Source organism: Cygnus olor, chromosome 3, assembly GCF_009769625.2.
Source record: "Cygnus olor isolate bCygOlo1 chromosome 3, bCygOlo1.pri.v2, whole genome shotgun sequence".
Classification (NCBI taxonomy): Eukaryota; Metazoa; Chordata; class Aves; order Anseriformes; family Anatidae; genus Cygnus; species Cygnus olor.
The window spans coordinates 4,697,995-4,708,929 of record NC_049171.1 but is presented as its reverse complement, the minus strand read 5'-3'; the positions used below and the strand labels follow the sequence as shown (position 1 = coordinate 4,708,929).

The 10,935-nt window shown below is 44.0% G+C and overlaps 1 protein-coding gene across 4 annotated transcripts in view; it reads left to right on the top strand.

Annotated features, from left to right (window-relative positions):
* Positions 1-3,669: 3,669 nt before the first annotated feature.
* Positions 3,670-10,935, top strand: part of TFAP2D (transcription factor AP-2 delta) — a 59,394-nt gene continuing 52,128 nt past the window's right edge. For 2 of the 4 annotated variants that reach the window (XR_005818678.1, XM_040553244.1), the window contains exons 1-2: positions 3,904-5,180; positions 8,731-8,791. Coding sequence is in view for 3 of the 4 variants with exons in the window: in XM_040553244.1 (XP_040409178.1) it covers positions 4,635-5,180; positions 8,731-8,791 (607 nt within the window). In the remaining variant the exon portion in view is untranslated. Of the gene's footprint in view, positions 3,770-3,903; positions 5,181-8,730; positions 8,792-10,935 lie in introns of those variants that run through there. The other 2 variants (XM_040553246.1, XM_040553247.1) reach the window with 2 other exon arrangements.

Sequence of the window (10,935 nt, the reverse complement as noted above, 5' to 3'; positions counted from 1 at the left end):
AAAAAAAAAAAAAAAAAAAGACATCACAGAGGATGAACCCTGCTCCAGAGATGTCCTGTCTCTGCTGTCCTCCAGCTCCCTGTGAAGACCCGAACTACTCTCCAGTTTCCTTCAGGCACAGAAAAAAAAAAAAAAAAAAAAAAAAAAAAGTCATCAGAAGTTTAGTTCCAGCAAGGACCTAGCTTTGGTAGACTCATGGTGGAAGAGAAGGTTCTTAATTTGGAAAATAAAAAATAAAAAAAAATAAAATACTGGGCAACCAGCAGAATGCAGTGGCTAAGAGAGAAAGGAAAAAAAAAAAAATGCAATTTGGGGTTTCTAAATGCTGGGGAACACTTTCAGGTCAAACACGAGGTGAGTGAGCTCTGTGAGTCCAGGGAGCTGCTCTCGTACAGCAGCCAGACAACAGTCCCAGACTGTCCCTGCAGCAGCATCAGCCACTTTGCACACTTCAGTGAACTACCAGGGAAACTGAGCTCATCCCAGAGGGAAGCCTATTTTTGTTTTTCCAGTATGCCTTCCCTTTTATCAGACCCTCCCCCCCTCCAAAAAAAAAAAAAAAAAAGATAAAAAAAAAAAAACACCTGCTGTAAACTAGAAACAGAAGCAAACTTTGAGTGGGGGATAAACAACGTGCCCAGGCACAACGAAACTCAACATGAAGTCTGGCTGCTCTGACCAGGAGCTTATGGTGCTGGTTGGACAACCAGAGAGATCCCAATTAACTTTCCTGAAAGAATTTCTTTGGGAGCAATTAATAAGTGCTTTGCAGTTTCACTCGTTATTAATTGGATTGGGGGGAATTAGGAGCGCAAACGGTCTATGTGATTTTTAGGGTCTGTAAGCGAAGCTAACAGATGGAACTGACCAGTAAAGTGCATCTGGCAAGCCGGGTTTCTTATAAACTTTCCTCCAAACAAAACCATTTCGCTGGCTTTGTTGTTGTTTGAAGCAAAGTTGGGCTCCGAGCTGCCTGGTGCTGCGGCTGTCAGTCTGTCCGGGCGGCTGTGTCTGGGGAGGGGGAAGGGGCCGGCCGGGGGCGATCTCTTGAAGCGGATCTCCTGCAGAGGGGTGATCTGCTGGCAGCTCGGGAAGGCATCAGTCCTTGGCCGTGTCCTCCGGCCCAGGTGCGGGCTGACAAACTCACCAAGGCACCCACAGGATGCAAGAGAAAGGAACTGCGCCTACACCCTGTCCCCACCTCTCCCGTAGCTTCCCACCCCCTAAAATAATAATAGGAATTGAATAGGCGGCCGAGGTGTCCTGTGGAGGTGACTTGGTGACATCGTTACTGCCCCGGAGAGATGGGAAATCACTGCAGGGGCTGCGCTGCCTCCCCTGCCCCAGTGGCCCTACTCGTATCCCCTTGTCCCTTGTGTCCCCGTTCATGCTGAGCTGGCCTCGCCTTGGCAAGATCAGGGAAAATCCCCTCCCCACCAAAAAAAAAAAAAAAAAAAAACGACAGGACTGAAGGAGAATATAACCTGTTGGGAGGAATCCACCTAGCTGGGAGGTGAGGTTTTCCTGCTCTGTGGGATGGGGTTTCCCCTTCTCTAAGGGATGGGACACGTCTCGCTCCAACCGGAGGGTGTGCTCAAGGGGCCCGGACCCCTTTGGTGGGGGACTAACCCGTCCCGCTCCAGCCTGCTGTGGTTGCTCAAGCTGTGCTCGCCAGGCTCCCAGCAGTGTGCTGGAGTTTGCTGATCGAGATCTTGAAGGGTTCAAGCAGAACCTGAATTTGGAAGAGTTCATAGAATTTTCTCAAATATATATTAGGGGAAAGTGTATTGCGTTAGCCACATTAGAGCAATCACTGTAGGAAATCCAACTTAAGAGAAAAAACTATTCCTTCCTTCCTTCCTTCCTTCCTTCCTTCCTTCCTTCCTTCCTTCCTCCTTCCTTACTTCCTTCCTTCTCCTTCCCCTCCTATAGCTCTTTCTTCACTAAGAAAGGTGTGTGTTGGGGGGGGGGGCACACAACTCTGTCGAGATGAGTTCGCTCGCACAGTGCTGTAGAGTTAGAAAGTGTTTGCTGCTGACCCTTGTGCACGCCTGGATAATCGCACTTTTCCATTTCAGACAATGCATTTCAATTCCAGTCGTGTGCCTTTGTCCATTTGTATAAAGAAAAGAGGACTGAATGACAGGTCCTGTTAGCCTGCATGAACAGATACCAATAAACCCTCCCAAAACCTGGACCTTAAAAAAAAATAAAAAATAAAAAAATGAGGAAGGAGAGAGAGGGAGAGAGCCACATGCCTATTTGCCTGCGGCTTATTATTAAGACACCTTCGCTGCTCAAACACTTAAAAGCAAACCAAATTAAATGGCAATTAAAAGCAAGTTACACCCTCTCCTATCTCCGGGCTTATCATTTGTGGAAGCTAGCCATCAGCGGAGCCACCGCGGCGGGAAATGCCATTTGGGCTGGCATCTTCTCGGGGGGCGTGTGGCTCCCCCCGAGCTTCGCCTGGGCGCGGGCGGCCCCTCTGGGAGCCCCCCGTGCAGTCACCCGGAGAGCCCCTACCAGGGGCAGGAGCACAGGCACAGGGCTGAGAAGGCAGGGGTCTGATCCCCGCCTGGAAACTCCTTGGACCGGTGTCATTAAATAAATAAGGAACGTAACCCCTCAGCTGTGCGACCCAGCCTCTGTGCAGTCCCACCAGTAAAATATATCAGCACTGAGAAATCTCGAAGGGAAAAAAGCTATCAAGGGTCTTTAGCTTGTGCGTTTCCTTCTTTATTTTTTTTTTCTTTCTCATATGTACATAAATGTAATTCCGTCGATCTATATGTATTTTAAGTATAATTCCATATAATATGCCACTGCAGTGATACTTCGTGGTCTCACCCTAGTTTTATGTTTTGAAATTGCTATTTAAAGAAGCCTGCAAGATAGCATATTAGGCAGCTGTAAAAGCAGGTTGGAGTGTGGGGTGGACTTAAATTCGATGTAAATGTAAGGGTAAAAAAAAAAAAAAAAAAAAAAAAAAAAAAAACCATAGTTTTCATTTAGGAAAAAAAATACAGTTAAACAGACACACATACAGATGTGCAATCTTAGATTCTGGTCAATATTTAAAAGCAGTATAATCAACAGGAAGGAGCACTTACCTATTGAAAAGGACGGTTTAATAATATATATTAATATATATTAGCTTTATGTCTTCCCAATAAAATGTACACAAAATACCCCCTTCGATCAGATTAGCTCCCATATTAGCCTGGGTAAGAAAAAGCATTCTAAAGAGTGGAGGAAAAATGTATAAAAATGTTGAAAGAACCTACAGTTCCTTATTAGGCGAAGATACAATATTTATTCCTTGTCTCCTGGGATGAAGCTCCTCTATCTATTGTCCTCCCAGTTCTCAGTGCTGATGCTTAATTTTCAAAACTTCTATATTACCAAGGGACCTACGACATCAGCCAAAGAAATACCCAGCAAGTACAAAATCTGATCCAGGGAGCAGCTTTTGTGCAGAGGGAAAATTTTGTTCCTACAGGTTTTTAAGGAGGTGCATGGAAAAGCGAGAGATCTGATCTATGCAGATACATTGCAAATTCTCTCTGTCTGTAGAGATTTTTTCTAAAAAAAAAAGTGGGGAAATACATGAACTTTGGATTTTTCAAATTTTATTTTATTTTATTTTTTAATTTGGAGAGGGGAATTTTATCCAGACCTTTTTTTTTTTTTTTTTTTTTTTCCTCTCTTTTTTTCGGAGAACCAAAAAATGTCAACTACCTTTCCAGGTCTCGTCCACGATGCAGAGGTATTTTGTGTGTGTGAGTGTGTGAGTGTGTGTGTGCGCGCGTGTGTGGATGTGTGTGTGCGTGTGTGTGCATATGTGTGTGTGAATGTGCCTGTGTGGTTGTTTCCATTTTTTTAAATCCATATTGGACCGTTACATTTAATTATAATCCAGCTTCAGAGATAACTTAAAGAAGTATAGAGAGAAAATTCGTTATGACATCTGTCGCCAGAAAGGGCAACTCATTACCACGTTAAAACCGTTGCCAGAACGAAAATCAGAATAATACCCCTAATAATATAATGAAGTGGAGAGAAATCACCACCAGCTCGCCAGGAATGGGGAGTTCTCGCTATAAAACAGGACTCCCCTTTTCTTTCGAAACGCAGGAAAAGGAGGGGGGGGTGGAATTTTGGATCTGATTCGTTATTTAAAAAAGAAAGAAAAATAGGGGTTCAAAAAAAAAAAAAAAAAGAAGGGAAGGAAGGAAGAAAGGAAGGCAAGCAGGCGGCAAAGCTTTCTCAATGTGTAACGCTGTAACATAGGGACGGGACTTGTGTGTATTCTCGGTAGTTTCCTCTGTTTGATGAGTTTTTGTGTCAGCCCCAGATATTACAGCTGTGATCAGGAGGTGGATGGATAGATAGATGAATGGATGGACAGATAGATAGATAGATTTTATTTCAGTGCGTGGATTCCTTTCGCTCGGCGGTATTAAGGGCAGGCTGGGCTGTTTATGATTTTTTGAACAGACCTTTATGGCACCAGCCCAAGGTAGGAAAGGATCTTTTGTTGCTGGGGTTGCAGCTCGCAGGCTTAGACGCTTCTGCAGTGGGAGAAGCTATGCAGGACAACGTGCTTGGAAGAACCGCACCCGGGGCTTTAAATGACAAACCTCCAGTTTTGGGGTCTTCTTTTCACTTCTTCCTTTCAGATACGTCATGACGGATCAAACAGTTACCGTTTGATGCAGCTTGGATGCCTGGAGTCTGTGGCCAACTCGACCGTCGCCTATTCCTCCTCGTCTCCTCTCACTTACTCTACCACGGGCACCGAGTTCGCCTCCCCGTACTTCTCCACTAACCACCAGTACACCCCACTGCATCACCAGTCCTTCCACTACGAGTTCCAACACAGCCACCCGGCAGTCAACCCCGACGCTTACTCCTTGAACTCTCTCCACCACTCCCAGCAATACTACCAGCAGATCCACCATGGGGAACCCACTGATTTTATCAACCTGCACAATGCGCGGGCGCTCAAGTCCTCTTGCTTGGACGAGCAGAGGAGAGAGCTGGGGTGCTTAGATGCTTACCGCCGCCACGACCTGTCTCTTATGAGCCATGGGTCCCAATATGGGATGCATCCAGATCAAAGACTCCTGCCAGGACCAAGCCTCGGGCTTGCAGCCTCGGGAGCAGACGATTTGCAGGTAAATAGCATGCGATCTCCTTTCGAGGCACCTTCTTCTCCCCTCCCCCTGCCCTGGTCCCCCCCCCCCCCCCCCCCCCCCCGCCCTCCCCATTTTCCTCTGCTCAGAATAGCTCTCGTGTAGCTCATACAAAGGAGGGAAGATTCATCCCAAACCCGATCCGGAGCCTGTCCCCTCCAGAAGAGCAGCAATAAAAATGTGAAAAAGCGACGGGTTTTGCTCGCCAAACAAAAAACTCGCTCCTGCCTTCAGCGGGGGGGACTCATCCGGAGATCTCGGGGTGCGTGTGTCCCTATGTGTCCCTGTCCCTGTGTGCCAGTTCTAACCAAAGGCACCAGCACCAAAAACTAAACCAAACCAAAGAGACCTTTCCGCTTTTCCTAAACTTTTCCCTGCTTTCGGCAAACGGAAGCGTTTAAATAACTTGCACCGACACCGCAGGCAAATGTGGTCAGGAAGGGATGGAGCAGGGAAAGAGAAAAAAGGCAGGGCAGAAAAAAGGTGGCTTTCCGACAAACATACAAAGGCAAGCCTTCCGTTGGACTCCGAGGCGTGAAGTAAGGGAGAAATAAACGGGAGTAAATGTTCGTCAGAAATGCTCTGTATGATAAAACTGCCTCGCAATATCCGATCTAGACGTTAACAGGGAGAGAGATATAAGCAGATGCAGCTGAATTCATCTATCTACTCAATGAGCTGTTCCCCCCCCCCAGCCCCCCAGCCGGCACCTGGACCCATCAAAAAATTCTATTTCTATGTATCTTAATCTCAGCTTTATCCGCTCAGAAATCCTTTCTCCTTGAACTAAAAATTCACCTCTAGTAAATGAAGCTGGTACCGAAATGAAAATTGTTTCCAAAATTGCAAACAACGCCCTCCTGTATATAACAGCCATTTCGAAAACTCCCCCAAATCAAGAGCAAACCTTCCTTCTTCCGACCAGCTGAAGAACTAAAGCTCCCCAAACAGCAGAGAGAGACAAATAGGACCGTATTTACTGTACTTACTTTTCCCTCAAATCTCGCTCCCAGTCATACAAAGCTCTCTATGTTGTTCTTTCCAAAAATATATAGCCGTCAAAGATTCGGAAAAACCCGAAGTTTATAAAATTAAGAAGGTTTATTTTCTTCCCTTGAAAACAAACAAACAAACAAAATCCTAAAACCTCTATTTACATTGGAGAAAAAAAATATCTCTCTCCCTTTTTTTTTTTTTTTTTTTAAGGAGGAAAACAATCCAACAACCCAACAACAAAGAACGTTATCTTTTATATATCTGACGAGGAAACCCTAACTATTTAAACCTGGCTTTCTCCATTAAAATTCACTATATAATTTTATCCTCTCTGGGCATTTTTTGTTTACATTTTTCACAAGGATCTCCTTATGTTACCCCCCTCAAAAAAAAAAAAAAAAAAAATCTGCCATTCACTGCTCAGCCCAACTAAAACCTATTTACTCCTTTTTATAACCACGTCTGCTGCTGATTTTTTTGTATCTGTACAAATTTTTTTTCTTTGGCAGGCACAAAGCCTTGTATTTTTCAAAAGGGGGGATTAGGAACGTTTGCAAGACAGCAGACAATGCCTAAGTCCCGGGCAAAAAAGCACCATAGTTTATCCAATTTTCGACTTAGTGCCATTCAACTGGTCATTTATGCAATGTCATCCGACCAAACAACATGTTTCCCTTAAAAAAAAAAAAAAAAAAAAGAGGTTGGTTAAACTGCTAGAGGCAAATTCTTTTTTTGTTTATTTAAAGAAGAAAAAAATAAACAGAATTTCTTTCGAAAATATTATTTTTTCGATCACACTTTATTTGAAGATAAATAGCCTCGTTTCCCTAGTTAACGCCTTTGTAGCTTATCTTTTTTTTATTTTTCCTCCTCCCTCCTTTCCCGAACAGATGAGGGAAGTGTTCTGGGATATCTAAAAGCTTAAGAAGCGAGAAGTTGAAAATATGAATATTTATCTTTATGATTTAGCTGATTCAGAATACACTTGGACACTTGCGAATATCACCTTGGGCTTAGTGGGAAGCTTTTTGGTGGCGAACAGAAAGAGGACAGAACACAAATAGTTTTAAACCAAAATTATGGTCTAACCAGTCTTCCCCCTGCTCCCTTAGTCTTTCTTTTTAAAACGTTCATCAGCATATGCCTCATTTCAAATGCAACAAATGTAAATATACTTTTCCCTGCACAGAATTTTAAGTGAATGTCCAATAGTTTCGAGGGCGGTTTAAGTCAGCCTAACAGATGCAAACAGTCTTGGAGCTGGAGTGGCATCTTTCAGTGCCCTAAAAAGATTTTCCATGGGCAACAAAGAAAACTGTCACACCTTTTCCCATCACCGCTTTAATTTATGCTCAGTAGCCAAGTTTTTTTCATATTGATTTCATAATCACTTTAAGGCAGAACACTTAAAATAAAAAAGAGCCTTGAAAAGGAAGGTCTTACAGGGCCAGAGCCAATATGGTGAAAGTGGGGGAGAGAGCCAGGACTGTAAAGGTTGTTTTGTAAAGTGGGGTTTTTATTATGCACCGACTCTCTCCGCATTTACTTAACTCTTCACGGGCTGTTGAGTAGGTTAACACCCTTAAAGGCCTCTTTCATGTCCAATACCTCGTTTGTTTGTAGAGGAAAATGCGTCTTTAACACATTTCCACTGGGCAAAGATTTAGGTTTGGTTTGTTGTGGTGTTTTAGCCCCCAACATAAGGAAAACCCAAAGAAAAACCAACCCTTTCAAGTCTTTTATGATTCCAATAAAAATATTTATTAAGGACGGCGAAGATCCCCAAATAATAAGACTTGTAACAGGAGAATAAAGTGAGATCTCTTCGGATGTGCACCAGAAGCTGTAGACAGGCTTTTGGACGGTTCTTCACGCCACACTCACACATGGGTGCCTATGTGTGCGCACACAGATGCATATTCATACCCACCTATGTGCGGACACACGCACAGAGAGACTGGGTTCTTCAGCCCCTTTGTTACACTCTTACGACTTGTGTAGCCGACAAAGCCCAATCGGTCTTCTGTTGTTTATGCTCTTTGTGTGCACACTTTGTAAGTCGCTGTATATATGTCACTAAACATATATATGAATTTAGCACTGTATATGTATATTAATACACACTTAATATACAAAAATATTATATAAAATGCATTTTTACAACGGTGCGTGCAACTATAGAGTGTGAACACACTGTTCTTTCAAGAGTACTTGTTTTGTCCCTCTATCCTGCCAACATAACGGCCGATCTACCTCCCCAGTCCAGGAGAAACTCTTATTTAAATGAAAATGAAAGTGACAATTGCCCTGCATTTCATGGGGTAGGGACAGGCTGCAGGATAGCAGTGCGCTTTCGCCAGACCACTTGAGTTGGATGACAGTAACGTGTTTTTCTAGCTCACCCTAACTATTGTTCCTGAGCGAATCGTGTAACAAAGCAAAAGCTATGTGATCTGTCTGTGGGTTTCTATATCTGATTTCTTTCTTTCCTTTCTTTCCTTCCCCCCTCCCCTACCCCCCCCCCTCATTGCTTAAGAGCTCAGTGGAGGCCCAATGTGGACTTGTACTGAACGGGCAAGGAGGTGTGATAAGAAGAGGTAAGAGGTTACAAATACTTGCGTCTATCAATTTTTGTAAAAGTGAAACCCTCTCTATTTCTCTCTCTTTCCCTGCTCCACTGTTAGGTGTAGTTTGGATTTACTGCAGAAATAGTGGTAATTTGACGTTTGACAGAAGTACGTTCAAACTAGCTTAGAGCACTTCATATTTCACAGTCCATTTGCTCTTTATAAGTGATTTGTTTCTCAGTAGCTCTCGGATACTCTCGCTGAATCCAGAGCTTCCTTGTCTCCTTTTATCATTCCCCGTTTAACCTGGGGATCCCTGATAGTGAGTTTGAGAAACGTGCTCCCTGGCGCCGGATTTTTAAATCGGCGGTTTCATCTCGTGTGGGGAACGAAAGGGTTTTTTTGGAAACGTGGTTTCAATAGCGCTCCAGACCGGTGTGGAACTCGTTTTTGACAGTGTCACTTCGTTTGGTAACCATCTGTCAATATAAATATCTAAAGTCAAAGCTAGAGGAAAGATTTGGAATTCTTGATAGATACCCATTTCTTCAGCATTTGCGAGATCTGAGTATTCTGGTTATTTTTGTCATTATTATCATTTACCTTGAGGAGAAACAATATCAGTCTAAAGGCCTGACGTGGGAACACGTTCGAACAAGCTTGAAAAGCATAGTTTCATTCACAATACAAAACGAATAATGCAGTCGGGGGGAGCACAATACTTGGCTCAGTCTCCTGGAACACGCACCTCTTGTCCCAATATTGCCTTTCCTTGTTCGTAATATCCACCTTGAAAAATCGATATTTAGGAGATATTTTAGGCGACGTGATACTGCCGCGGCAGAGAGCTGATTTCAGCCACCACTTCCTCAGACAAAGCTGTAACAACAGCCTCACACAAGTTTGTAGATGGCGAGCAGAGATGGAGGGAAGGCACACGTGCGGTTAAACCCCTACATGAGAAAGAGTGTGACCAACAGTAGAAGACCTCTCGGGCTCTGCTCACACTGATGCTAGTCCAGAGCGACAAGGAGGCTATAGCACAAGAGGGGGGGAGTGTTTTTCTTTTTTGTCTGGGCTTTCTGGGGGTTCCCTGAGCGAGCCGCGGGGCTGAGCCGGGCAGCAGCGGTGACGCGGTGGTGCTGAAGGGACAGCTCCCGGAGCCCGAGCCGGGGCTGAGCGGCGGAGCCGGCGGAGGGGAAAGGGGAAAAATTTGGGGGGATGGATACCAAACATTTCCCGGCCCCTTCCCCGGGCACAGCTGGCTGTGGAGAGGGTTTGGCAGCGCGGAGGTGTTGCAAACTCCTGCCAGCTTCGTGCTGTCGGTGCCTAGGTCTTCGTCTCTCGGATTTCAGCTGATGCTAATTATCCCTAGGAAAGGGGATAATTCTTTTCGGGTTTGATCCCAGAGCTGACCTCCGAGAGGCAGAGATCGTTAGCTGAAAAAGACCTAGCTGCCGTCAGCTGAGGTCTGAGTCTGTAGTGTTTGACTGTCGTTCTTATTTCCCAGCTGAAGGGCGGCTCAAATCTCAGCTCAGCTCAACTCCCGTTTATTCAGTTGCTGTTAAGAAGATTCCAATTACCTGTGCAGATGATTGTAGTCAAGTCTCTCTCTTCCCCCTCTCCCTCCCTCTCCCTCTCTTTTTAAAGCGATCAAATTATTCAAGGATTTAAAGATTGATAGTAAAGGAAATCCAGCATGAAAATGCAAGGTTTTCTCTACCCTGATCTAAGTGCAAAACTACTACTGCACTGCTATCTATCTCTTGGCATATTCAGGGAAGATATCAAAGGCGAGAGTATAAGTTTCAAATGTATATTAAAAATACATAATAAATATTTTGTCCGACTTCAAAAAAAGCGATAGGTGTTAGCAGTAATCAAAACATCCTGCTCCTAAGCGCTATACAGTATCCCATATAAATAAATCACACTTCTTTTCTAGTAATACATCAATAAGAATATATTAACTCAAGAGTGGCTTCTCTAATATTTTAAACATCTCGTGTCAGATTTTTTATTTTATTTTTGTCGCTAATATATATATATTTTTAAAGGTTGCTTTTGAATACTTTAGATACAATAGCAAGAAGGAAAGGGGAAAAGGAAGGAAGAAATGGAAGGAGAGGAAGGAAGGAAGGAAAAAAGGGAAGAAGGGAGTGAGAAAAAGAAGG